The sequence below is a fragment of the Balaenoptera borealis genome, assembly GCF_965194805.1.
Source record: "Balaenoptera borealis genome assembly, chromosome: 19".
In the NCBI taxonomy this organism is placed as follows: Eukaryota; Metazoa; Chordata; class Mammalia; order Artiodactyla; family Balaenopteridae; genus Balaenoptera; species Balaenoptera borealis.
Genome location: NC_138878.1, coordinates 52,242,217 through 52,270,024, shown reverse-complemented (window position 1 = coordinate 52,270,024; position 27,808 = coordinate 52,242,217). Strand labels below are relative to the sequence as shown.

Below are 27,808 nucleotides of genomic sequence, written 5' to 3'. Positions count from 1 at the left end.
GTATTTTTTAAAGTTAATCTCAGATTTGGAGTGGTCTTTCTATGTATGATGCCATAAAAATTTTAAATGTTCACATTTTTTAAAAGAATGAAATAATGCCATTTGCAGCAACATGGATGGACCTAGAGATTATCGTATTAAGTGAAGTAAATCAGACAGAGAAAGACAAATAGCATGATGTCACTTACATGTGAAATATAAAATACAACACAAATAAACTTATTTATGAAACAGAAACAGATTCTCAGACACGGAGAACAGATTTGTGGTTGCCAAGGGGGACAGGGGGTGGGGCAGGGGAGAGTTGGAAGTTTGGGATTAGCAGATGCAAACTATATATTAGGGTCCTACTGTATAGCACAGGGAACTATATTCAATATCCTGTGATAAACCATAATGGAAAAGAATATGAAAAGAATACATATATATGTATATGTATATATATCTGAACCACTTTCCAGTACAGTAGAAATTAACACAATTAACACAACAATGTAAATCAAGGATACTTCAATAAAATAAATTAAAAAAAAAGAAAAACAAGAAAGTCTCCCAGTTCAAAGCTCCTAAGATTAAAAGGCTAATTGGAAACACCTGGACGTTTTATTCACCCAGATAAACTTTCGAGTCACCCAGATGGCCGTTTGGTCTCTCCTCAATTCCTTGCCTGAAATTTAGTCTACAGCTTTCACAAAATGAGAAAAAAAACTAGATCAGCTCCTCATTTGGCATCAGTGAGCAATTTTTACTCCTTCCCTGGAACAAATGGTATCCTTTTGCTTCATCTGCCAAAAACAGATGGTAAAGGTGGGCAAGGAAGAGAGCCACCTTGGGCAGGACTCTTTCTCCATTGGCAATTAGATTTATTAACTCCCTATATCTTATGGTTATAAATATGTCCTTATCATTACTCACGTCTCTCATTGGATCAAAGCTTTCCCATGTAAGAGGACCACCATTACTACTGTTGATGAATTTCTGTTAGAATGATTTTTCTCCACCTGGGAATTCCTCTTGCCCTGTCTGTTGAGCGTGCAAGTGGACTATTAAATCTAAAATTGCATATTTTAAGGAAAAAAAATTTTTTAACTGGAAAAAAGACATCTAAAACTTCAAAACTCTCAGAGGAACCTGCCTTCCATGGTCCAAGGTTTCACCTGGCTTTGATAACTCTATCTTCACCAACAAGGCCACATCAACTCTTCCTTTATGAGATAATTACTGGAAGACCCATGAGAATTCCATACATGGCATGGGCTATAGAAGATTCCAATTTGGTCAGTTCAGACATTCTGTACTATTAAAATGAACTCATTAACTTATCAATTTACCCATACTTATCACCAGATTAATGTTGTTTTTCCTCCTGTCCTCCCATCAAAACTACTCCACATATAGAAATTGGAGATTTGGTTCTCTGGAAATGGCATCATCAAAGATTAACCTTGAACCTAACTGAAAGGGTTCATATCTGCAAGTCCTAACTCCTCCACCTGCAAACAACAGTACTGTAGATCAGGTCCTCCACCCCTACACTTTTCTTGGAATATCCTCTGTCCACAGCATTCTTGTAAACTCCAAGAGAGCCCTGATTTATTTTTTACTAATAATAGACTTTATGTTTTTTAGAATTATTTTATTTTATTTAACGTTTATTTATTTATTTGGTTGCGCTGGGTCTTAGTTGCAGCAGGCAGGCTCCTTAGTTATGGCTCACTGGCTCCTTAGTTGTGGCATGTGAACTCTTAGTTGCAGCATGATGTGGGATCTAGTTCCCTGACCAGGAATCGAACCCAGGCCCCCTGCATTGGGAGCATGGAGTCTCAACCACTATGCCACCAGGGACGTCCCTAGAATAATTTTAGATTTACAGAAAAAAAAATGAGCAGATAGTACAGAAGTTCCCTCTATACTTCTTCCCTACACACATAACATCTTACATTATTTGGTACGTTTGTTACAATGAATGAGCCAATATTGATACATTATTGTTAACTGAAGCCCATAGTTTACTCAGATTTTCTGAGTTTTTAATCTAATGCACTTCTTATGTATCAGACTCCCATCCAGGATGCCATATTACATTTAGTTGTCATGTCTCCCTAAGCTCTTCTTAGCCATGACAGTGTCTCACTTTCCTTGTTTTTGATGACCTTGACAGTTTTGATAGTACTGGTCAGGTATATTGTAGGATATGCCTCTATGAGAATTTATCTCATGATTTTCTCATGATTAGACTGGGTTAATGGGATTTGGGGAAAAAGAGAATTGAGGTAAAGTGTAATTTTCCCCACATCAAATCAAATATTGCTATGGTATAACAAGAAATATATTTGGTCTTTGTCTCTGGTTCCTGAAAAAATCTCCCAAAGCCCTTGGTATTTCCTGAGTGATAGAAATGTCTTTGTTATTCATAGAGACCCTTTTGAGCACACCTGAGTTTATATTAATGAGGTGACTTAGGGTAAGGTCTCTAGATAGGCTTAGGATGGGACCATCACCCAAAAAGACCAAGTGATTTAAGGTTGGAACTTTCAGCTCCATCAGCCTCTGGGAAGGGAAAGTGGTAGTAGTTGGGGGGTACAGATTAAACTCTATAAAAACTCTTGAACAACAAGATATAATGAAATTCCAGGTTGAATCTGGTGAACTCATGCATGGGGACAGAATAGCATGGGGACAGAAGCTCCTGCACTTGGGACCCTTCCAAACCTCACCCTATGTATCTCTTCAACTGGCTGTTCATCCGTATCCTAATAGCCTTTGTAATAAACTGGTACACATAAGTAAATGTCTCCTTGAGCTCTGTGAGCCAGTCTAACAGAGGATCAAATCCAAGTAGGGGGTTGTAGTAACTTCTGATTTATAGTCAGTTGGTCAGAAGCACAGGGAACAATTTGGACATGCAAATTGGTGCCTGAAGTGGGGGCAGTCTTGTGGGTCTGAACCCTTAACCTGTGGGATCTGATGCTATCTCCAGGTAGATAGTGTCAGAATTGAGTTAAATTTGTAGGGCATCAAATCTGAGTCTGCTGAGAACTGGAGAATTGCTTGGTGGTGTTGGAAAACACACATCGGAATTGGAGGTACACACTATCAACTATCCTGGCTTTGCCCAACCTCAGCAACTTATAAGACTGATAATGAAATAAATCATGATAATCCTAAAAAAAAAAAATTATGAGTAGAATACACATTCTTTTCAAGCTCACATACAACCAAGATAGACCACATCCTGGGCCATAAAACAGAGCTTAAAAATTTAAAAGAATAGAAATCATACAATGTATGCCCTCAGACCACAATAGAATTAAACTAGAAGCCAACAACAGAAACATAGTTGGAAAATTCTCAAATAATTAGAGATTAAACAATGCAGTTTTAAATAACATGTAGATAGCAAGGATATCTCAAGAGAAACTAAAATATATTTTGAACTAAATGAAAACAAAAATACAGCTTATCAAAATTTGTGTGATGCATTGAAAGCAGTGCTTAAAAGCAGTTGTTAAAAATTTATAGCATTGAATTTATACATTAGACAAAAAGAAATATTTAAAAGTCAGTATAGCTTCCACCTTAGGGGGAAAAAAGAACAAATCAAATCCAAAGTAAGCAGAAGAAAAAAAAAATTAGAGCAGAAATCAGTAAAACTGAAAACAGAAAATTAGTAGACAAAATCAACAAAACTAAAAGCTGACGCTTTGAAAAGATTAATAAAATTGATAAAATTCTAGCCAGGCAAATTGTATTAGTCTGCTCATGTTGCCATACCAAAAGAACAGAGTGGGTGACCTAAACAACAGAAATTTATTTTCTCACAGCTCTGGAGGCTAGAAGTCCAAGATCAAGGTGCTATCAGAGTTGGTTTCTGGTGAGACCTCTCTTCCTGGCTTGTAGATGGCTTCCTTCTTGCTGTTTTCTCACATGGTATTTCTTCCATGTGCATGTGGAAAGAAAGTTATCTGGTGTCTCTTTCTCTTCTAATAAGAACACTGATCCTATCAGGTTAGGGCTCCACCCTTATGACCTCATTTAACCTTAATTACCTTCCTAAAGGCCCTATCTTTCAATACAGCCGCTTTGGGGTCTAGAGCTTCAACATATGAATTTTGTGTGCAAGGGGACACAATTCAGCCCATCAAAATTAACAGACTAAAAAAGAGAAAGACACAAATTACTAATATCAGAAATAAAGGAGAGACTATTCACTACTGATCCCATGGTCACTAAAAGAATAATAAAGGAATGTGATGAACAACTCTATCACAAATTTGATAACCTAGATGAAATGGGCCAATTTCTTGAAAGACATAATCTTCTAAAACTCACACGTGTAAATTAGATAACTCAATTAGATCTATATCTATTAAAGAAATTGAATCAATAATAACTTTTCAAAACAGAAAAAACAACAACAATAAAAACCAGGTCCAGATGGGTTCACTGGTGAATTCTACCAAACATTTAAGGAAGAAATTATACCAATTCTCTAAAATTTATTCCATTAGACAGAGGTAGAGGGAATATCTCCTAACCCATTCTAAGAGGCTAGCATTACCTTAATGTCAAAACCAGACAAAGACATTACAAGACCAGTTATAGACCAATACTTATTATGAACACAGATATAAAATTTCTCAACAAAACATTATTAAATGGAATGTAACAATATATAAAAAGAATTATACACCATGGTCAAGTGGGTCATACACTGCTGGTTCACCACTGGAAAATTAATGAATGTAATCAATCTCATCAACAGGTTAAAGAAGAAAAATCACATGATCATATCAATAGATGCAAAAAAAACCACATTTGATAAAAATCTAACACCCATTCATGATAAAAAAATCTCAGCAATCTAGGAATAGAGGGGAACTTCCTCAATTTGATAAATAACATTTTAAAAACCTATAGCTATCATCTTACTAATAGTGAGAAACTAGATTCTTTCCCACTAAGACAAGGATGTCCCCTCACATCATTTCTATTTAACATCATACTGGATGTCCTAGATAATGCAGTAAGACATGAAAAGGAAATAAAAGGTATACAGATTAAGAAGGAAGAAATAACACTTTGTTCACAGATTACGTTTGTTTATGTAGAAATCCTAAAGAACTGACCCCTAAACCCTCTCAAAACAAACAAACAAAAAACCTCCTGGATCTAATAAGCAATATAGCAAGGCACATGGTTAATACACAAAATATACAAAAATCAGTTGCTTTCCTATATACTAGAAATGAACAATTAGAATTTGAAATTAAAATACAATACCATTTACATTAGCACCAAGAAAATGAAATAGATTAAAATATAAATCTAACAAAATATGTACAAAATCTATATGAGGAAAACTATGAAACTCTCATGAAAGAAATCAAAGAAGAAATAAACAAATGCAGAGATATTCCATGTTCATGGATGGGAAGTCTCAATTTTGTCAAGATTTCAGTTCTTCCCAACTTGATATATAGATTTGAAACCGCACAACTCAGATTGGGACTTGAACCCACTGTCTTTTAATTGAGATCACACCTGGTCTCAGGACTTAATGAAGCTCAGGTTCTTTATGTCTCATCACAGAAAGAATTCAGTGAGAGACAAAGTGATAGGTAAGGAGTGGATTTATTTAGAGAGATACATATTCCAGAGACAGAATATGGTCCATCTCAAAAGGCGAGAATGGCTTTGGGAGGAACATACTCCACAGAGAGAGTGTGGGCCATCTTAGGTGAGAGGCCCTGAAATATGGGGGTGGTTAGTTTCTATGGGCTGGGTAATTTCATAGGCTAATGAGTGGGAGGACTATTCCAACTCTCTGGGAGAAGGGGCAGGGATTTCCAGGAATTGGGCCACCGCCCACTTTTTGACCTTTTATGGTCAGCTTGGAAATAGTCAAGGTGCTGGTGGGTGTGTCATTTATCATGTTAATGTGTTATAATGAGCATATAATTAGGCTCAACGTCCACCATAAGTCGAATCTTCATCCATCTTGGACCTGGTGGGTTCTAACCAGTTTATGTCATACCCTCAAGGGCTATGTCATACTTTTAGAGTTTGTACCATGCCCCCTTCCCTCCTGTTTCAGATTCAAGGCAATTCCAATTAAAAAAAAAAAAAAAAATCCCAGGAAGTTATTTTGTAAATATAAACAAACTGATTATAACATTTATATCGAGAGGCAAAAGACCCAGCATAGCCAACCTAATATTGAAGGAGAAAAATAAATTGGAAGACTAACACTATTTGATTTTAAGACTTACTATAAAGCTACAGTAATCAAGGCAGTGTGGCAAAAGAATAGACAAATAGGTCATGGAACAGAACAGAGAGCTCAGAAATGGACTCATACAAATTTAGTCAACTTGTCTTTGACAAATGAGCAAAGACAATTCAATAGAGCAAGGATAATCTTTTCAACAAATGGGTGCTGGAACAACTGGGCATCCACATACAAAAAAAAGGAAGTAAGGTCTTTACACCGTCCACAAAAGTTAATCAAAATGGATCCAGATCTAAATTTAAAATGCAAAACTAAAAAATTCCTAGAAGATAGCATAGGAAATTTAAATGACCTTATGTTTGGCTATGACTTTTTATATACAATACCAGAGGCACAATCAGTGAAAGAAAAAAATTGATAAATTGAACTTTATTAAAATTAGAGTTATGTTACCGAGTCCAAGCTTGCTAAGCTCGCCGCATGACAGGCCAATAAACCGGAGACGAGGTGTTGAGGCAAGGAGTGTGACTTTATTCGGAAAGCCAGCAGACTGAGAAGATGGCAGACTAAAGTTTCAAAATAACCATCTTATCAGAGTTTGGATGCCAGTTTCTTTTATAGCACAGAGAGGGGGAGGAGATGAGGAAGTAAAGTAAAAAGGCCATAAGTTTTGCAAATATCACCTGGAATGGCCAGCCTCGGGGAGGGGATGTGTTAATTTCTTCTTTCTTGTAGCCATCCACAGGTGGACAAGGTCCGGATGTTTCCCTGAACAAAGGCACTTTGGTTTAACATTCAGGCAGAGGGGCAGGGCTCCCGGAGGCAGGCCATTATGTATACACAGTATCCTTTTAGTGAACAAAAGCAGTGGAAAGTAAAGGTTAAAGTAAAAGAAACAGATCCAACACGTAGTCAGATTTGGCTCTTCCCTGTTAGTTATAAATACCTTTACTTTCCTCCTGGACAATATAAGGGACTTGGAATATTAATCACTTTGTCTCATTTCAATTTCTATGACTTTTCTGGTATGCATGTGTAGGGGAGCAGGATTTGCCACCCTAAATTATGTCTCTTTGGCACTTTTTTTTTTTTTAGCCAGGCCGTGCCAGCATGCTAGTTCGATTCTAGTTCACGCAGGATTCTAGTTCCCCTGCCAGGGATCAAACCTGTGGAAGCACGGAGTCTTAGCCACTGGACCGCCAGGGAAGTCTCAGCATATTGTTTTAAGCTGGTTATTTTCTGAGAAACAGACAGGAGAAGGGCTCTGAAGACAAAGTAGGAGTTGCCTTCGCGTAACAAACATTTCCATTTGTAAGGGAAATCTCCATTCGTGTCTCCCTGGAAGAGAAGGATGAGCAAATCTTTAGAAACTCTTATTGGGTGGAGATTTAAATGTGCATCACAATCACCCTTGTTTACTTTGCTATTCCTGGTAACCTCCCACAACTGACTCTTCCTACTCTCGACATCCTCTTTGGTCTTTTTTTTTTTAATGGGATTTTTTTAAGATAATTATTTTTGGCTGCATTGGGTCTTCGTTGCTGTGCACAGGCTTCCTCTAGCTGCAGAAAGTGGGGGCTACTCTTAGTTGTGGTGCGCGGGCTTCTCATTGCAGTGGCTTCTCTTGTTGTGGAGCTCAGGCTTTAGGCACGTGGGCTTCAGTAGTTGTGTCACGCGGCTCAGTAGTTGTGGCTCGTGGACTCTAGAGCGCAGGCTCATTAGTTGTGGCACACGGGCTTAGTTGCTCCGTGGCATGTGGGATCTTCCTAGACCAGGGCTCAAACCCGTGTCCCCTGCATTGGCAGGCAGACTCTTAACCACTGCGCCACCAGGGAAGCCCTCCTCTTCTATCTTTAGCTGAAGATGTTATTTAAGGTGAAGGTTTCAGCCATTTTGGTGTGTTACTCAATTTTTCTGGGTCTCTCCCACATATACATGATATTAAGCCTTGTTTGATTTTCTCCTGTTAATCTGTCTCATGTCAATTTAATTCTTAGATGAGTCAGAAGAACCTAAAAGAGTAAAGGTAAATTTCTTCCTCCCTGACACATGGTAATCCCATCATTCTATCTCCACAAGGAAATATTATTCATGTTTCATACAGATAATGAATAGTTGTATTAATCAGATACACTCCTCTCTCAGATCCTCATTCCTAGAAATACAGAGCTTTCACCTGGAATCACTTTTCATTGTTCTTAAATATAATCTTTAGAACTGCATTTTCTGCAGGTTAATTTTCCTTTTTTTTTTTTTTTTGGCTTGAAATAATCTTATTTCATAAAAATGGAAAATTCTTGAAAGATGCTTTTACTCTGTATAGAAATATAGGTTGGTAGTTGTTGTGGTCTGAACGCAGGTTGGAAAAGAATTTCCAGACATAAGGCAGAACGTAAAGAAGACAGAATTTATTAGAGGGAAGGGTCGCTGCCAGAACAGCAGGCCAACTTCCTAATAGTCTGGGAGAGTGGAGCCTGAACATGTGCTATTGATCAGTTTTTATAGCCAGAAAACAAAGGAATGGTCTGAGGTGAAAATTTCGTTTACTGATTGGTCAAGGCACATATACCTTCCTTCTATAGGGTGGGAGTGGGACAGGGCAGATGCCGTTCCTTATTTGGGACAGGTCCTGCTGCCCAGGTGGGCGTTGCCCAGGTGGGCTCAGGAATTTCGTAACCATCGCACATGGTGGGGAGGGCGAGTAAGAATCCGGTAGGGGGTGTAACGCTGACACTTTTTCAGGCAGGGTCGTCCTTTGTCCTTGAAGCACCATTGTCCTTGGAGCACCACAGTAGTAATTCCTTCAGTGGTCTGAATAGGTCCTTTCACTGTGTCCCGGAACCACAGCTATGTATTGGGAATGAGAGATGACAGATAACTTACTTTGTTTATAATCTCCTGGTCTTAGGTTAGGTTGGGAGCATAAATGCTAAGACTGAGATTGAGCCAATGACTAGATGGGGTTTTGGGTTGTCATAAAAAAGAGAGGCTGAGAGTATTGACTGGGTAGGAGTAGAAAATGGGTTAACAAATTGTTCTTGAAAGTGGTTATATTCTCACCAATCCCTTTTTCTCTTTCTGTTCACCAAGCTTCCCTTACATTTAATTTGGACCATGTAAATGAGCTTGGGGTGTCGACTGAAAAAAAATGCACCACTTAAAATTTAAGAATTATGTTATATTTGGGGCATTCCCGAGGACTATAGCCCGGGAGGGCGGCCTCTCAGATAGAGGTAATGGAGGAGCCAAGATATACACAAATTTTTACTGAAAAAAAAAAAATAGTAGTCAAACATCAAAAGATTACTGCTAATCACAAAGAAAAGACATCTTTTTTTAAAACAAATATTTATTTATTTATTTGGCTGCGCCAGGCCTTAGTTGCGGCATGCAGGATCTTTTAGAGGCAGCATGTGGGATCTAGTTCTCTGACCAGGGATGGAATCCGGGGCCCCTGCATTGGGAGCACAGAACCTTAGCCACTGGACTACCAGGGAAGTCCCCAGACATCTTAAGTTAATGATTTCAGTGTCTTTCTATGCATGGGAAGATGCAAGTCTGGGCCCACTGAAATTACTCCTTAGCTATGCAGGAACTATGTGCCAGGCCCTGTTACCTACCTTAAGATATGTAGTGTTATTTCCCCCATTTTATTTACTGAATGTTAATGACAGTCCGTTTTCCTTAAACTGGAGTCCCCCGTAAGGTTTGTTGACACACAGAAGGCTGGGTCCCACCCCCAGGATGATTTCTAAGTGTCTAGGTTTAGGTTAGTGCCCGAGAAGTTGCACTTTAAACAAATTCCCAGGTGATGCTGACGTTACGGGTTTGAGACGCACTGAATTAGAGCAACATTTAACGTTAGTACACAAAGAACCCGTAAATTAGATACTAGCTTCATTTTTCCATGTGAATCAGGGTCCCCGGGAGCCTGAGAGGTAAAGGGGCCAGCTACGCCCACACAGGTACCAGTGGGTCTCATATTACAGACCTCTGAGGGCGGGCGGGACTTGGCCCCAGAGGCCTGGGGACAGCCCCTTAAGGAGGTGCACCTCGCGGTGCAGCCCGGCCAACGTCAACCAGCAAGGTCCGCTCTCCTGCCCCGCCTGCCTCCCTCCCGCCTCTCCCCCGCCGCCCCCGACCAGCCTGGCCGGATGCAGGACAGAAAACACGATCCAGGAGGCTGTGCCGGTGCGTCACCGGCTGGCGCTGGGCCAATGACAGCCCCGGAGAGTGTCGTTTCTTAGGGCCGAGGAGGTGGGGGCCGGAACTTCCTGCGTTTCAGGGCAGCAAGTCATTTCCCCGGGCCGGTGCGCCCCGAGCCGTGGGCCCGGGGCTGGGCCAGTACCGCTCTTCCCAGCTGGTTTTCGGGAGCGGGAGGGGAAGGATAGGGAGGCCAGGACCCTCCTCCGCGCCTTTGAACTAGTCGTGAGCCCCTGGGACGCGGTGTCCGCCAGGGTCCCGCCGGGCCGCGCGCTCTCCGCGGCCCCAGAGGCGGCATCGGGCTCTGGGTGCCCTTGACCCCGGGGAGACTGAAGTGCCACCTCGCCCCGGGCAAGGCGAGGCGGTGCTAGGCTGAGCCCGCGACACCCGCCTCGGTCGCCCGCCTCTTAGGGCCCCTGCGTCCACGGGCTGCGATGGCGGCGGCGGCGCTGATGGACCAGGCGAAGGTGAGTGGATGGGCTTCAGGCCCTCAGCCGCTCAGCCCCCCACCCTCACGTGCCCGGCGCCGGGGTATCAAAGATGGGCGATGCCCTACAACTTCACGTCTTTTTCATCTTTCTGCTTTTCAGTCCCGGGTCTCCGAGGGTTTGAGAAGGGGAGCAGTCCCTCCCAGCCTAGGGTCCTGAATCCAGGCCAGAGATTCTAGAGGGCAGTTCCTATTTCTAAACTCTAGTGGGATGAGGTGGGAAAGGGTTTCCTTGGCACGGGAACCAGCACGTGCAAATGCCTGATTGAACTGGGAGTGTTCAGAGAGCAGGTGGGCTGAAGTCAGCCCTGGAATGGCGTGTTGGGGAGCTGGGGCTCTCTACTGAGAGTGTTGGGAGCCACAGAAGGTTTAGAGCAGAAGAGGAAGATGATCTGACTTAGGTCTTAGCAGGGTCCTATGGATGCTGAGTGGAAAACTGACTGCAGGCTGAGGGTGAAGGTGGGGAGAGCAAGGCTGGTGCAATATTGCAGCCCATGTGACTAGGGCAGGTGGCTGGAGGCCGAAGGAGGGACTGGATTCTTCTAGGTGTGTCTTTTAAGCTAGTCTGACCAGATTTTCTGATGTGCAGGCTGACAAAGAAAAGAGGTGACGTGATGGTTTTTGGTTTTAGCAGCTGGAAGGATGGATGAACCATCAACTGAGAAGGGGAAGTTGGTTGTAGGAGGAATTTTCAGTGGAAACAGAAGCAGTTAGGTTTTGGCCATGTTGAACTCTGATGTTCCAGGGACCCCTGAGTGAAGTTGAAGGTTGAGCAGCTAGACACACAGTTATGGTGTTCTGGGGAGGCTTAGTTTAGGTTATGAGACACCAAATATACAAAGGGACAATTGACGGACTATATATAAAATAGAACTCTGACCCACAACCTGCAGCAATCTGCCCAGGCAACCAACCCTCTTATCTACAATAAACAACCCAGGAAGCCATCCTGCTGAAAGTTTAGACTTGCAGGAAGCCAGATTGCTATCTCTAGTGACAATCCAGAAAGTTAAACAATAACTTCTGTAACAATTGGCCCCAAAAGACCAGGACTTAATAGCTGACAACTCCTCTAATTTTTGTTCCTACTTCCAACATAGGACCAACCAGAGAAAGCCAAATATGCACCCCTAACCAATCACATAGGATGCCCTGCTCCTAGTTAGCCTGCCTACAGCTTCCCCATGCCAACAGGGCACACCTGAAGCCTTCCTTTTTTTTCCACTTACAAAGCTTTCCCACTCCTCTGCCTGCCTCTGAGTCTGTGCCAGAACATAAGCGGTTGACTCTGTTTCTATAGCAAACTCAGGGTAATTAGCCTTTGCTGTTCTCATTTGGTTGGTCTTTATTTTCACAGTTAGAAACATCGAGGGACTTCCCTGGAAGTCCAGTGGTTAAGACTCCACGCTTCCACTGCAGGGGGGGCCGGGTTCGATCCTTGGTCAGGGAACTAAGATCCCACAAGCCATGCGGCATGGCCAGAAAAAAAAAGAGAAAGAAAACAAAAAAAGAAACAACCAAGATATGGCGTCTGGTGTGTGGGCAAGGGTGTGTCGGATTTAGGAGGGTGAAACTTCAGGTCATGGTGGCAGTGATGTTAGGGGGAATGGGGAGGGGGGGCCTTAGAAATGAGAACGGGGTATCTTGCTGGCTTGTTTGGCATCATAAAGACAGATGAGGGAGAGTTATGTTTATGGTGGTAGTTGGGCAGGGGGCTGTGTGTAGGGAAAAGTGGGTCTGGCAGGTGGCCAAATTTTCCTGGGGGCATAGATACGAGAAGGGGGGCTGAGGCTTCGTAGTATTGGAGGTCGTTTTTCAGTGAGGCCTGGGCTGGTGCTCATTCAGCCATCTTCGTTCTCACCAGGGCTCTGTGGACCCTTGAGGGGGCCCGGGGATTTTCAGTCAGGCTGGGGAATCAATTCAGGGGCAAATGGGGCAAGATGAGAGAGCCATTAGACCCTGGTGGGTGGGGGGTAGGAGGACCGGAGAGGTTGGCTTTTGAATGAGTGATTGATGAAGGGACAGAAGAAAAGGGCCAAGGGCGTCTGATGTAGTCCTGGGTGGCTTGGATTGAAGGCAGGAACGGGGCCAGGTGGAGAGGCCTTCACATCAAGGGTGGATGTTGCCCTTGGCAGTGGGAGCCACAGAAGGTCTGGGGGCAGGATGGGATCATGGCTGTATTTGCCAAGAATTCTCCGGACTGTCAGGGAGGGGGCAGCTTCCTCCTCTACCCCTCCTTTGAGTTCTTGTGGCTGGACTAATAATAAAAGTAATATTAACAGGAGAAAAACAAATTTTAATGCACATGAAGGTCTCACAGAAATGCGACCTAAAAAGTGGCCAAAGCAGGCAGCTTTTATACTTATTAGACAAGGAAACAATACATTTGTGAGGAACTGACTGGACAAAGAAACAGGTTTTGGGTGCCCAATTAGTGAAGAAGCTAAACAAAGTTCAGGCTTCAGGTAGTAAATTAAAGAAGTAACAGGGTTTTATTTACATAGGTTTCTTGGCCCAAATTCCCTATCTTTGGCAATAAGGGTGTTCTTTTTTTTTTTTTTTTAATGTTTACTTATTTATTTATTTGGCTGCGCTGGGTCTTAGTTGCTGCATGCGGGCTCTTAGTTGCGGCATGCAGGATCTAGTTCCCTGACCAGGGATGGAACCCGGGCCCCCTGCATTGGGAGCGCGGAGTCCTAAATAAGGATGTTCTTTATGTCCAGATGCAGGGAGTGCACTTTTTACGTGAGAAATTTATTTCCTGTTTTCAGGGAGACAGAAAGGAGGGCCAGAGTGTCCCTTGTGTTGGCTGTTTCTTCAGTAACTTTAATTCGAAATAATCAATATGCCATTGAGAAACATTTAGGGGAGGCCTACCTCGGGTCTGACAGTTCCCCCCTCTGAATCGTCCTCTGTGGAGAGAGAGACTGGGTTAGTGGAGTCCTACAGTTCATTGAACCAGTTTCTTAGTTCTGAGAACAGGTTAGTTCAGTTAAACAGTTATACCTTATCTTAGGAGGCAGTGATGCAGGGGGGCTCCCAAAGCTAGGCCTAGGTGCAAGCAATCAGGTATTTAATAAGAGACATTTCTAGGGAATCAAAAGAAAAACAAAGGTTAATGATCGGAGCAGATTATAAACCAGTTTATAGACCAGGATGCAGTCAGTCAAGAAGATTTCGAGATGTCAGGGTTGAAGCATCTTTTGCAGTTTGAAATGTCTCTGATGTCACCAGGTGTTCAGGAAAACTTTCTGAGTGGCTCATACAGTAAAAGGCACGAGGATGGTTTAAATATGAGCCGTGGTGGCAATTTCTCTGAAGTTTATCAAGTCGTTTAGCTTCAATTTGCAGGGCTTCAGGAAAAGGGCAATTTTAGTTCTCAATGATTCCAACGCAATGATTCCAAACTCAGTTTTAGTTCTCAGTGATTCCAACTCAGAAGGGTGAGAGAAAATTGGAAACATTAAAGAGTTGTAGCCAGATATTGGAGGAAACTAGAAAAATTCAGGATCCAGTCCAGTTTTCAGGTAAATAACAAAACCTCAATGAAAACTAATAGCACTAGAATCATATATACAAGTGTGCATTATAGTTTCTATTGAAACAATTTTATTCTCTAAAATCACTCTAATTTCTACCAAAGATAGCCAAATTAAGACGAATTTGTTTGCAGAGTAAGTCTAGATTCCATAAACTCGGCCTGATTATTTATACAAGTCCAGCAAGAATAGGGCTTAGCCATATAGGCTATTCTGAATCTGCTTTGCTGGAACTTTTCATGAGACATTAAAGCAGTTAGTCATGATCTTGTTTGTTTGTTTGCTGACAAACTGCAACAGAGACAACATTAGCCCGTTTGACTAGTACACTCAGGTAGAACAAAGGTTGTTTATCTACATTACATTTAATGCTAACTCTGAAGATATACCTGTATTAATTTAACCAACAAGTAGCTTTTATTTCCTAAAGATTATGAAAAACGTTTGGGTTATTTTTTATTACATATTTGAGACTTTTTATATAAAAAAAGTCTTGTTTATTTAAGCCAATTAAATAGAGCTCTTTTACAGATTAATTTTGGCAATGCCATCCAGAGGTAACATACACATATGGACATATAGATAAACTCAACCAGAGATCTCATAGTTCTCATTTTAAAACTTTAGCCATGAATCAGGTACAATAGAAAACTCACTAGTTTATCAGTAACAGTTGGAATGAATTAGATTATTTGCTCAGCTAGCTAGTCTTTTATTATTTGTGTAGAAGACTTTTAAGATCTGTATTTGCCCTTGACAAGCAATTCTAGGGAGGCTGTGACTTATTAGAGTTTGAGCAAGAAAGTCCTTTTAACAGTGGGTGTTTGAAAAAGCCTCTCTCTCTTTTTTCCTTTAATTTCAGGTTTTACTGATTGAATTAGTCCGGGCTCAGGCTCAGGCTCTGTGGGCTGTGTTTATATTCAAATACATGACTTATAACTTGAAGGGACAGAGAAAGAAAACATGTTTTGGAGTATACTTGTCTATTATCATAGGTCTTAGGGTAATTATTACTAAATGTTTTTCTTAAGTACAGGACAAGTTTGCGCCAATATCCTGATCTACTATAATATCGGCAAGCATTTTGAGAGGACTAGGTGAGACCTTGGGACGAGTAAAGTTCAGTGGGCTTTGACCTGTTTCTAGAGTTGTACTTCTGGTTTTATAGAGTTTTGTAAGACAAAGACAGTTGTTTCTATTAACGCTTAAATATTGGCCTCCAGCCCATTTATTTTCTGATTATTTGTAGGAGAGCCTGGGAAATTGCTGAGAAGATGGGGTGATTTTTAAGGAGAATTTATGTTGGATTTTTGTTTTAAGTCTAATTTCTGTTTTTTTTTTTATCTTAATAAGAGATTCTCTAAGAGTAGTCGTTATACTTTTTTTTTTTTCTTTTTATAGAGCATTTGATCCTCCCATAAGGACCAATATGACAGCTGTTTATTATGAGAGCTCTCAATTGTTTTTTCCTTTTAAATATAGCCAATTTAAAGGATCTATCATCTGGCCATTGACGAGTAGGATCTTATATTTTCACATAGTGACTGAGATCAATGTTTTATTATGGCTTAACCAAAGATGCAAGAGGCATCTCACAAGAAGAGTATATAGCCCTCACAAGATCCAAAAAGCCCACTCCCAGAATCAGTCTAAGAAGGTAGAACCCCTTTGTTGCTACAGGTAGTAAGAATGGTGTAGGGAAAATGGTGTCTCCAGTGTCCCACAAAAATGTGGGGCGCCTCCAGCCATAAAACCAATAATTTATGGTATCCGGCAGGCACTACTGGAATGGGACTTTTCCAGCACTAAAAACCAGTAAAGGTTGCGATGACAGAGGCCCCTTATGGACTGGGACGCCTTATGACAAAGTCCCCTGAGAGCTGGTATGGCCGGACAAAGAGCTTGGCCCCCAGATTCACCCCAGTAAATGCACCTTCTGGATGGCAGAGACCAGAGACAGTATTCTCACTGGACACAAAGCCAAGCTCTGAGGACATAAAACAAGATGGAAGGAAAAACCTCATCTTTTTTTTTTTTTTTTTTTTTAATAAAGAACCCAGAGCAGGACTTCCCTGGTGGCGCAGTGGTTAAGAATCTGCCTGCCAATGTAGGGGACAAGGGTTTGATTCCTGGTCCAGGAAGATCCCACATGCCACGGAGCAACTAAGCCCGTGCGCCACAACTACTGAAGCCTGCGCGCCTAGAGCCCATGCCAAGAGAAGCCACCACACACAGCAGCAAAGACACAACGCAGCAAAAATAAATAAATAAATAAAAAGAACCCAGCAAAGTTTGTTGAAACAGATGCCGGTCTGGTGAGAACTGCTAATTCACCAGTGGGTGAGGCTGGCTTGAACAGCAGGTTCATAGGGCCTATGCCTGTGTTCTGCCCTCTGGTTCTTCCTCGTGACAAGCAACACGACAGAGACAGAGAAAAACAGTGACCATCTCTGGGAAGTGAAGGATAAGGATTCCCAAGTCACTAAAAAATCCAAGGAACTAACCAGCTCCACAAATATTTTCTCCTGCTAATCTAAATTTAGAGACAGAGAAAAGGGAGTCTCACCACTTTCCCTCCCACCAGAACTTGCAGGCAGAGACCCGGGAGGCCGACTTGGTAAGAAATCTTACCTTCTGCAGTCTTTGTCAGATGCCCCCGGATCTACAGCATCCTCAGGGCGGGAAGCAGGCTCCAGCCGGCCTCCTGCCTGGCTCACCAACTGTTGCGAAGGGGGAAATGTCCCCCTCTACCCCTCTTTTGAGATTTTTGTGGCTGGACTAATAATCAGATTGACACAAGACAGATTAATAGGTGAAAAGGAAACAAATTTTAATTCCTGTGCATGGAGGTCTCATAGAAATGGGACCTAAGAAGTGGCCAAAGCAGGCAGCTTTTCTACTTTTTGGACAAAAAAAACAATAAATTTGTAAGGAATTGACTAGACAAAGAAACTTAGGTTTTGGGTACCCAATTAGTGAAAAATCTAAACAGAGTTTGGGCTTCGGGTAGTAAATTAAAGAAGTAACAAAGTTTGTTTATATAGGCTTCTTGGCCCCGAAATCCCTATCTTTGTTGATAAGGGTGTCTTTCTACCTCCTTGAGGTAGAAAGACACCCTTTTACATGAGACATTCATTTACTTTTACATGAGAGATTCATTTCTTGCTTTTAGGGAGACAGAAAGGAGTGTCCCCCTTGTGCTGGCCGTTTCCTAAGTAAATTTAATTCAAAATAATCAATATGACATTGAGGCACATTTTGGGGTGGCCTACCCTGAGCCCCAGCAATACCATGTAAAGAGTGACAGCGCATGGAGATGGCTATGATGTGGGCTGGGATGGAGAGGGGGTACAGCAACAATGGGGATGCAGTGGTGAGGTCCAGGGTTTGAGGAAATGTACAGTCCAAAGAGTGATATGCATGTGGGGAGGGCATGTGAGCTGTTGCCCCCAGGGCCCTGGTACTGGGGATTACGGAGAAGATTGAGCCCATGTTTGTTTGTATCTGGAAGGCATGACATCGGCGACACTAGGGGCCCTGCACTTCAGGCCCAGAGCATTGCTGGCATTGCTGTGGGCTGAAAAAGCAGTCATAGAAGGCATGGAACCAGGGCCTGGGATCTCCTCTGAGTTGGGAAGCTGGGGAGGAGGGTGAACAGGGGATAGACAGGGAGTCCTGAGGAGAGAAGCTGATCATGGAATGAACTGTCCCCATCATGGCAGGACTGTGTGACCTTTGAGGACGTGACCATTTACTTCTCCCAGGAGGAATGGGGACTCCTTGATGAGGCTCAGAGACTTCTGTACTGTGATGTGATGCTGGAGAACTTTGCACTGATAGCCTCACTGGGTAAGGCTTTTACACCCACCCAGGTGTCCTCAGCTCATCTCTGCCCATCCTCTTTTCCCAAGAAGGGGCTCTTTCCTTCCCACAGCCGGACTGTGGGCACTGCTTCCTTCCCCCGCACCTTTTTTTTAAAAATAAATTTATTTATTTTATTTATTTATTTTTGGCTGCGTTGGGTCTTTGTTGCTGCGTGCGGGCTTTCCTTAGTTGCGGAGAGCGGAGGCTACTCTTCATTGAGGTGTGCGGGCTTCTTGCAGTGGCTTCTCTTGTTGAGGAGCACGGGCTCTAGGCATGCAGGCTTCCGTAGTTGTGGCACATGGGCTCAGTCGTTGTGGCTCACGGGCTCTAGAGCGCAGGCTCAGTAGTTGTGGCGCACGGGCTTAGTTGCTCCGTGGGATCTTCCCGGACCAGGGCTCGAACCCGTGTCCCCTGCACTGGCAGGCGGATCCTTAACCACTGTGCCACCAGGGAAGTCCCCCTTCCCCCCTTTCTGGTATATGGGCCGTGGGTTCCAGAGCTGAGTTGTGTGCAGGGTCCCACGCTCTCCCCAAGCAGCCCCAACACCTGCTGCCCTGAAGCCTTGTGGGGAAGGGTCCCAGAAGGAAGAGTCTTGCAGTCAGCCCAGTGGATCGCATCTGACTTGGCCACTGCCCGCCTGGGTGATCGTCCAGATCTATGACAGTTCTGTTCTGCTCTTTTCCTTTAACTAACATTTCCTAAGGCCTGACTGCCAGGAATTCTAGGCACTGGTGGTTACTAATTGCCATGACCACTGAGATGTTCCTGCTAGATCTCCCTTGTGTGTTCCTTTTGTAATATTTTGTTTTCTTTCCTGTGGTCTGTTGTGGGGTAGTTCACCAGGGCAAGTGCTGGCCCCTTACCTGTCCTGTCTTCCCCTTAGGACTTACATCCTTCAGGTCTCATGTAGTTGCCCAGCTGGAGATGGGGGCAGAGCCCTGGGTGCCTGACCAAGTTGACATGACGTCAGCCATGGCAAGAGGGGCATATAGAGGGCCTGGCTCAGGTAAGTGAGAGATGGGGGAGCATGTGACATCACTACTGTCTTCAAATCATACCTGCCACTTTTCTCGTGTTCATCGTTGTTTTCGTGCCAAAGCCTTATATCTCTTCTACCTTTCCTTTCCTGTTCTTGACACATTGCCTACTTGTCATTTCTGCTTTGACTTGGGGCCCCTGGCTGTGTCACTGTTTCCACAGCTCCCTCTGCAGCACTCTCCAATGTGGACCTGCACTTAATATGTCATGAGATGTACACATTTCCTCTTATAGTCCTTGAACACCAGCTAGCCAGTTGCAATCAGATTTTCCTGGCCCTGGACACATCCTTCTGCACAGTCCTCATGGGTTACCAGCAGCCAGGGCTCCCCTGAAAAGCCTTTGTAGAGAAGTGAGGAGACTTGCCTTTCCACCTGATACTGTGCACATCTTTGTGTCCTTGCTCCTGGTAAGCCCTCCCCTATTTCGTGACCTTACCAGGCACAGCACAGCAGAGACGACCATTCCTTATCCTGACCTCAGGCCTCTCATCTTGCCAATAATCCCATGGACTCATTCCTGGATCAGACTTGCATTTGTGATTGGGTTGTTTTCTTCTATGAAAATTAATATGAATGTCATCAGCATTTTTCTACTTTCAGATTTTTGCCATGGAACAGAGGGTGAGGAGTCACCTGCTGAGCTTAGTGTTTCTGTAGAAGTGTCACAGGACATGAATCCCAAGGTGGTTCCATCCACCCAGAAGGGCTACCCCTGTGACCTGTGTGGCCTACACCTGAAAGACATTGTGCACCCGGCTGAACACCAGGCAACACATCCCAGGCAGAAACCACATGTGTGTGAGGCATACAGGAGAGAGTTCAAGTTCAATGCCAACCTTCAGCAACCACAGATGCAGCAGAACGTGGACAAGCCTATTGCAAGGAACAAAGGCAGCGCCTCGCTTGTGAAGAGCTGCAGAGATGACACATCAAAGAAACCTTTCACACTGAGGGAGGGTGGGAAGGCCTTTGTGCCCAGATGTGGTTTTCTCCAGCACCAGGTCACTCCCCGTGTAGTGGAGCCACACCAGAGCTCCGAAGGCGTGGCGGATTTTCCCACTATGCAATGCGGTAAGAAGTGCAGTGAATTTCAGAACGCTCTCAGTGACAAATCCTCACTTGTTCAGCAGAGAACCCACACTGGAGAAAGGCCTTATGAGTGCAGCAAATGTGGGATATTCTTCAGCTACGCCGCTGGCCTCTTTCAACACCAGAGAGATCACAATCGAGGAAAGCCTTATGAGTGTGGTGAATGTGGGACATTCTTTAGCCAGCAGTCCAGTCTCATCAAACATCAGAGAGTTCACACTGGTGAAAGCCCTCATGTGTGCAGCGAATGTGGGAAATTCTTTAGCCGAAGCTCCAATCTTATTCAACATAAGAGGGTGCACACTGGAGAAAAGCCTTATGAGTGCAGTGAATGTGGGAAATTCTTTAGCCAACGTTCCAACCTCATTCATCATAAGAGGGTTCATACAGGTAAAAGTGCTCATGAGTGCAGCGAGTGTGGGAAATCCTTCAACTGCAACTCCAGCCTAATTAAACATTGGAGAGTTCACACTGGAGAAAAACCTTATAAGTGCAATGAATGTGGAAAATTCTTTAGCCACTTTGATGGACTTGTTCAACATCAGATAGTGCATACTGGTGAACGACCCTATGGGTGCAGCGTTTGCGGGAAAGCCTTTAGCCGAAGCTCTGACCTCATGAAACATCAGCGAGTTCACACTGGTGAACGGCCTTATGAGTGCAGTGAATGTGGGAAACTGTTTAGCCAAAGCTCCAGCCTCAATAGCCATCGGAGACTTCACACTGGTGAACGGCCTTATCAGTGCCCTGAATGCGGGAAATTCTTTAGCCAACGCTCCAGCTTCAATAACCATCGGAGACTTCACACTGGTGAGCGGCCTTATGAGTGCCTTGAATGTGGGAAAACCTTCAGGCAAAGTTCTAATCTGAGGCAGCACCAGAAAGTTCACAAACCAGATAAGCCATATAAGTGCAATGAATGTGAAAAAGCCTTCAGCCAAAGGTCTACCCTCATCCGGCATCAGAAAATTCACACTAGAGAAAGGAGTTCAGAGAATGTGCACCCTCCTTCTTCAGCACGACAGCACCCACTAGAGATTAACTCTGAGAGTGGTCTTTATGAGGGAGCTGTCAGCCAGAAGTTGAACCTTGTTCATCCAAATATCTATGCTGGAGAGATTCCCAATGGATGCTAGATACATTGGAAGCTTTCTGGAGCAAGGTTGCATTTTCTGACCACAAACTTTGCCAGAGTTTTTCTCACTGCTAATGTCTGTCGTAGAAGTCATCTCAGTTCTACCCACTGGCAGGTGTCCAGAGTGTGCATCAGCCACTTTCCTGTGCTCACGGAAGACAGGCCTCTGTTTCCTCTTTCCAAGAGGGAATCATGAATAGCCTGAGGCCATGGGAAGATGTCATTCCCTCCCCCTGTGACTGGTTTAGCTGTGGACATGACCCATCTTTGGCCATGAAGACCTGAGCTGGGTCCTACTGGCAGCTTGCAGAGGTTTCCCTTTTCCAAGGACATTTGTTGATCTTGTATGATGCTTGTGATGGATTCATCCAGCTTCCACATTACCCACCTTAACAACTATTTACTTTACATTGCTCTGGTTTGGGTGATAAGAGCCTTATTGATAAAGCCACCTTTAATCTCCTGTGTTCTGATAACTGTGGAGTGGGTTGAGAACAGAATTAAGGTCTACCAAACCAAAGGGGTCTCCAAATTTATTGCCTCAGGGAAGAGCAGGATGGCAGAGCGCAGTTTTCAGTCCAGATTTGGCCTCATTTGTGTTGCTACCCAAGGCATCCTAGGGAAGCTTGTAGGGCTTTGTGGGCCTAATGTTGTGGTCTGAATGGCATGAATTTTTGTGAATCAGAGATTACTCTGAGGAAGGGGAGGCTGTGCAACCTCCAGTGCATCTGGAAGCAGCATGAGTTGGGCCCCTTGTTTACTGGGGATGCCTCCTATTCCTTAGCACTGTTGAGTAGACACTGTTTACCTGGCCCCTGCCAAGGAGTTATATGCCCTTGATGTCTAATGTTCCAGTATATGTCACCTACTGTAAGACTTACTGGGTCCAGTTGGCAAACTAGAGGGAATGTACCTGTTCTAAAAGTGCATCCACAAATGTTCCCTTAAATGTGACTGTGCAGGATTCAGGATTTGCAGAAGTTCTCAGGACCTCCAGACCTCTGTCCTTATGACTAAGGTCACCGGCAGAGCAAATTATCTCAAGGTTTTGTGGAATACTGCAGGCTCTCTGCATTATTCATGTCAAAGCCATTGCTGTGTTGGCAGGAAAATGGGGACTAAGAGAAGGTAGATCCTGTACACCAGGGATGAGGCATTTGTGACATAGCCAGCCATCTCTGCTGCCAACACATGAGGAGAGAGGTAGTAGAGTCAACGTGGGGTTGCCAAATCTTCTAGTTTTCCAAAATGAGTAGGAGATCAGATTTTTATGTGCAACAATTTCTTTTAATGCTTTGTTGAGATATAATTTTCATGCAATAATTGGCTGTATGTATTTAATGTGTACACTTTGATAAGTTTTAAAATATGTATACACTCAGGGAACCAACAACACAATTATGATAACGAACTTATCCATCACCCACAAAGCTACCTCATGCCCCTTTACTATCCCTCCTCGCCTTCCCCAGGGAACCATTACCTACATGCCAAGGAAACCATTGATTTACCTTTTTTTCACTATAGATTTGTTTGCTTTTCCTAGAATTTTATACGATTGGAATCATAAAGTATTTATACTCTATTTTTGGTCTGTTTTCTTTCATATAGCATAATCATCTTGAGAATCATCCATTCTGTGTGTATGAGTAGTTCATTCCTTTTACTGCTGAGTAGTGCTCTGTTGAATGAATACCACAGTTTTTATGCTTTTTTTTAAATTAAAAAATATCTTGTAAAATACACAACATAAAATTTACTGTCTTAACCATTGTTAGGTGTACGGTTCAGCGGTATTAAGTACAGTCATATTGTGCAACTATCACCATTATTCATCTCCAGAGTTCTTTACATTTTGCAAAACTGAAGCTATACCCATTAAACAATAACTCCGTATTTCCCCCTTCCCCAAGCCCCTGAAAACCAATATTCTACTCTCTGTAATGGAATTTGACTACTCTAGTTATCTCATATAAATGGAGCTATATATTATTTGTCTTTTTGTGACTGGCTTATTTCACTTAGCATAATGTCCTCAAGTTTCATCCATGTTATAACACGTGTCAGAATTACATTACTTTTTAAGCTAAATAATATGCCATTGTATGTATATGTCATATTTTGCTTATTCATTCATCCCTCAATGGATACTTGATTTATTTTCTCCTTTTGGTTATTGTAACTAATGCTGCTGTGAACTTGGGTGTACGAATATCTCTTTGAAACTCTGCTTTCTATTCTTTTGGGTATATACCTGCAAGTGGAATTACTGGATCATATAGTAATTATATTTTTAATTTTTTGAGGAAAAAAAATTGTGTTTCCCACAGTGGCCATACCATTTTACATTTTCAGCAAGGGTTCTAATTTTTCCACATCCTCACTAACACTTGTTTTTCTGTTTTTTGTTTGCTTGTTTGTTTGTTTTGGATAGTATCTATCCTGATGAGTATGAAGTGGTATCTCGTTGTTTTGATTTGTATTTCTGTAATGATTCATGATGGTAACTATTGTTTCATGTGCTTACTGGTCATTTGTATATCTTCTTTAGGAAAATGTCTATTCAGGTCCTTTCTCCATTTTTGAATTGGATTGTTTGTGTTTTGATGTTGCTGAGTTTTAGAAATTCTCTATATATACTGGATATTAATCTCTTATTAGGTTTGTGATTTGCAGATAATTTCTCCCATTCTGTGGGTTGCCTTTTTACTATGTTGATAGTGTCCTTTGATACACAAAAGTTTGAAATTTTCATGAGGTCCAGTTTTTTTTTTCTTTTTTGTTGCCTGTGCCTTTGGTATCATATCCAGCAAATCATTGCCAAATCCAATGTTATGAAGATTTTCCAATGTTTTCTTCTAAGAGTTTTATAGTTTTGCATCTTACATTCAGGTCTTTGATCTATTTTGAGTTAATTTTTGTGTAAGGTGTTAGGTAAGGGTCCAGCTTCATTCTTTTGCAGGTGGATATTCAGTTTTCCCATTGATTGATTTTGTCAAAAATTATTTGACAATATATGGGAGGGTTTATTTCTGGACTCTATTCTATTCCATTGGTCTATGCTTTTTTCTTTATGTCAATACCTCACTATTTACATTAATGTGGCTTTGTAGTAAGTTTTGAAATTGGAAAATGTGAGTCCTGCAATATTGATCTTCTTTATCAAGATTGTTTTAGCTGGGCTTCCCTGGTGGTGCAGTGGTTGAGAATCTGCCTGCCAATGCAGGGCACACAGGTTCGAGCCCTGGTCTGGGAAGATCCCACATGCCGCGGAGCAACTAGGCCCGTGAGCCACAATTACTGAGCCTGCGCGTCTGGAGCCCGTGCTCCACAACAAGAGAGGCCACGATAATGAGAGGCCCGCACACCGCGGTGAAGAGTGGTCCCCACTTGCCACAACTAGAGAAAGCCCTCGCACAGAAACAAAGACCCAACACAGCCACAAATCAAAAAAAAAAAAAAAAAAGATTGTTTTAGCTATTCAGGGTCCTTTGAGAATCCATATGAATTTTAGCATAGATTTTTGTTTCTGCAAAAAAAAAAAAAAAATTACTGGGATTTTGGTAGGGATTCCATGAAATCTTTAGATTGCTTTGGGTAGAATCAACATCTTAACACTCAGTCATCTAATCCATGAATGTGGGATATGTTTCTACTTATTTATGTCTTATTTAATTTTTTTCAGTAATGTTTTATGGTTTTAAAATAAAGTTTTTACTTCCTTGTTTAAGTTACTTCCTAAGTGTTTTATTCTTATTGGTGCTGTTGTAAAAGGAACTGTTTTCATAATTTTCTACTCAGATTGTTCATTGTTCGTATATAGAAATGCAACTGATTTTTCTGTGTTGGTTTTGTATCCTACTTTGTTGAGTTAATTTATTAGTTCTAATAGTAATTTTGTGGAGTCTTGAGGGTTTTCTAGATTTAAGATTATTTCATCTGTGAACAAAGATAATTTTACTTATTCTTCTCCAATTTGGATGCCTTTTATTTCTTTTTCTTGCCTAATTGCTCTGGCTAGAACTTCCAGTACTATGTTGAATAGAAATGGCAAGAGTGGGCATTCTTTCCTTATTCCTGATTGAAAAGCTGTTAGTTCTTCACCATTGAATATGATATTAGCTGTGGGGTTTTTATACATGGCTTTTATTATGTTGAGGTAGTTTCCTTCTATTCCTAATTTGTTGAGTGTTTTTATTTTGAAAGTGTTGAATTTTGTCAAATGCTTTTTCTGCAGCAATTGAGATGATCAAGTTGTTTTTCTCCCTTTATCCTGTTAATGTGGTGTTAGATGATTTTCATATGTTGAATGATCCTTGCATTCCAGGAATAAATAAATCCCACTTGAACACAGTGTTTAGTCCTTTTAGTATGCTGCTGAATTCTGTCTGCTAGTATTTTGCTAAGGATATTTGCATCACTATTCATAAGGGATATAGATCTAACTTTTCTTATAGTATCTTTTTCTGGCTTTGATATCAAGGCAAATGAATTAATGTGTTATCCTTCAAGTTTTTGGAAAATTTTGACAAGGATTAATGTTAATTCTTCCTTAAATGTTTGGTAAAATTCACCAATAAAGCCTTCAGGTCCATAGCTTTGTTGTTGGGAGGTTTTTGATCACTCATTCAAATAAATAAATTCATTGAATTCCCTCATTCATTTTGCTTAGTAGTTACAGTTTTATTCAGATATTCTCTTTCTTCATGGCTCTGTCCTGATAGATTTTGTGTTTCCAGGAATTTGTCTATTTCATCTAGGTTATCCACTTTTCTTGCATACACTTGTTCATAGTACTCTTGTAATCCTTTTTATTTCTGTAGAATCAGTTGTAATGTTTCCACTTCAATTTTTTTTTTTTTTTAGCAATTTATGTCTTCTTTAGTCATTCTAGCTAAAGGTTTGTCAATTTTGTTAATCTTTTTTTAAGAACGATCTTCTGGACTCGTTGAATTTTCTCTATTGTTTTTCTAGGTGTGCTGTGTGTTTTGTTTTCTTTCATCTCTAATTATTTTCTAATATTCTCTGTGATTTCTTCTTTGTTCCATTGACTGTTTAGGGTATGTTGTTTAATTTCCACAAATTTGTGAATTTTTCAGTTTGCCTTTTATTATCAATTTCTATCTTCATCTGGTTGAGGTTGGAGAAGATACTTTGTGTAATATCTATCTTTTAAAATCAATTAAGCCTTAATTTGTGGCATAACATGGTCTATTATGGAGACGTCCCATGCGCACTTGAGAAGAATGTGTTTTCTGCTGTTGTCGAGTACAGTATTACGTACATTTCTGTTAGATCTAATTGATTTATTGTGTTGTCAAGTCTTCTGTTTCCTTATTGATTTTTTTTGTCTGGTTGTTCAATCCATTATTTAGAGGAGAGTATTAAAGTCTCCAAATATTACTGTAGAACTGTCTATTTACTCTCTTAATTCTGTCAGTTTTTGCTTTATATAATTTCTTGGTCTGTTATTACATGCATAAATGTTTATAATTGTTATATCTTCTTGCTGTGTAGAACCTTTTATTGCTATATGAAATGTCCTTTGGTTCTTGTAACTTTTTTTTTTTTAAAGTCTACTTTGTCTGCTATTAGTGTAGCCAACCTCCTCACTCTCTTTAGTTATTTGCATGGAATATGTTTTTCCATCCTTTCACTCCCAACCTACTTGTGTCTTTGGATCTAAAGTTAGTCTCTGCAGTCAGCATATAGTTGGGTCATTTTTATTTTTATCTTTTTATTTATTTATTTATTTATTTATTTATTTATTTATTTATTTATTTATTTATTTTTGGCTGCGTTGGGTCTTTGTTGCTGCGCGCAGGGTTTCTCTAGTTGCAGTGAGCGGGGGCTACTCTTCGTTGTGGTGCGTGGGCTTCTCATTGCAGTGGCTTCTCTTGTTGCCAAGCATGGGCTCTAGGCACGTGTGCTTCAGTAGTTGTGGCTCACAGGCTCAGTAGTTGTGGCTCACGGGCTCTAGAGCGAAGGCTCAGTAGTTGTGGTGTACGGGCTTAGTTGCTCCACCTCATGTGGGATCTTCCCAGACCAGGGCTTGAACCCGTGTCCCCTGCATTGGCAGGCGGATTCTTAACCACTGCACCACCAGGAAAGCCCTAGTTGGGTCATTTTTTAAAAATCCACTCTGTCAATCTCTGTCTTTGATTGGAGAGTTTAATCCATTTACATTTAAAGTCATTACTGATAAGGAAGGATTTACTT

At 41.8% G+C, this 27,808-nt stretch overlaps 2 protein-coding genes across 19 annotated transcripts in view; one reads left to right on the top strand and one right to left on the bottom strand.

The window, feature by feature from the left end:
- Window positions 1–390: 390 nt before the first annotated feature.
- LOC309617372 (zinc finger protein 30-like) overlaps window positions 391–27,808 on the bottom strand; it is a 46,082-nt gene continuing 18,664 nt past the window's right edge. For 2 of the 15 annotated variants that reach the window (XR_014237962.1, XR_014237971.1), the window contains exon 5: window positions 23,238–23,270. Coding sequence is in view for 3 of the 15 variants with exons in the window: in XM_082369583.1 (XP_082225709.1) it covers window positions 8,894–9,079; window positions 13,800–13,834 (221 nt within the window). In the remaining 12 variants the exon portion in view is untranslated. Of the gene's footprint in view, window positions 4,979–5,081; window positions 9,080–10,908; window positions 13,835–13,928; window positions 14,012–17,091; window positions 17,240–18,304; window positions 18,737–23,237; window positions 23,271–27,808 lie in introns of those variants that run through there. The other 13 variants (XR_014237958.1, XR_014237959.1, XR_014237960.1 and 10 more) reach the window with 13 other exon arrangements.
- On the top strand, window positions 10,455–23,174 carry ZNF792 (zinc finger protein 792). Of its 4 annotated transcripts, XM_082369579.1 has the most exons (4): window positions 10,455–10,902; window positions 18,184–18,310; window positions 19,209–19,331; window positions 19,966–23,174. In XM_082369579.1, exons 1-4 carry the CDS (start codon window positions 10,870–10,872, stop codon window positions 21,588–21,590), a joined length of 1,908 nt encoding a protein of 635 aa, XP_082225705.1. In that variant the 5' UTR covers window positions 10,455–10,869; the 3' UTR covers window positions 21,591–23,174. The 4 variants fall into 4 exon arrangements, with proteins under 4 accessions (XP_082225705.1, XP_082225707.1, XP_082225708.1 ...); XM_082369581.1 differs by lacking the exon at window positions 18,184–18,310 and having other exon boundaries at window positions 10,456–10,902; XM_082369580.1 differs by lacking the exons at window positions 10,455–10,902; window positions 18,184–18,310 and adding an exon at window positions 14,018–15,558.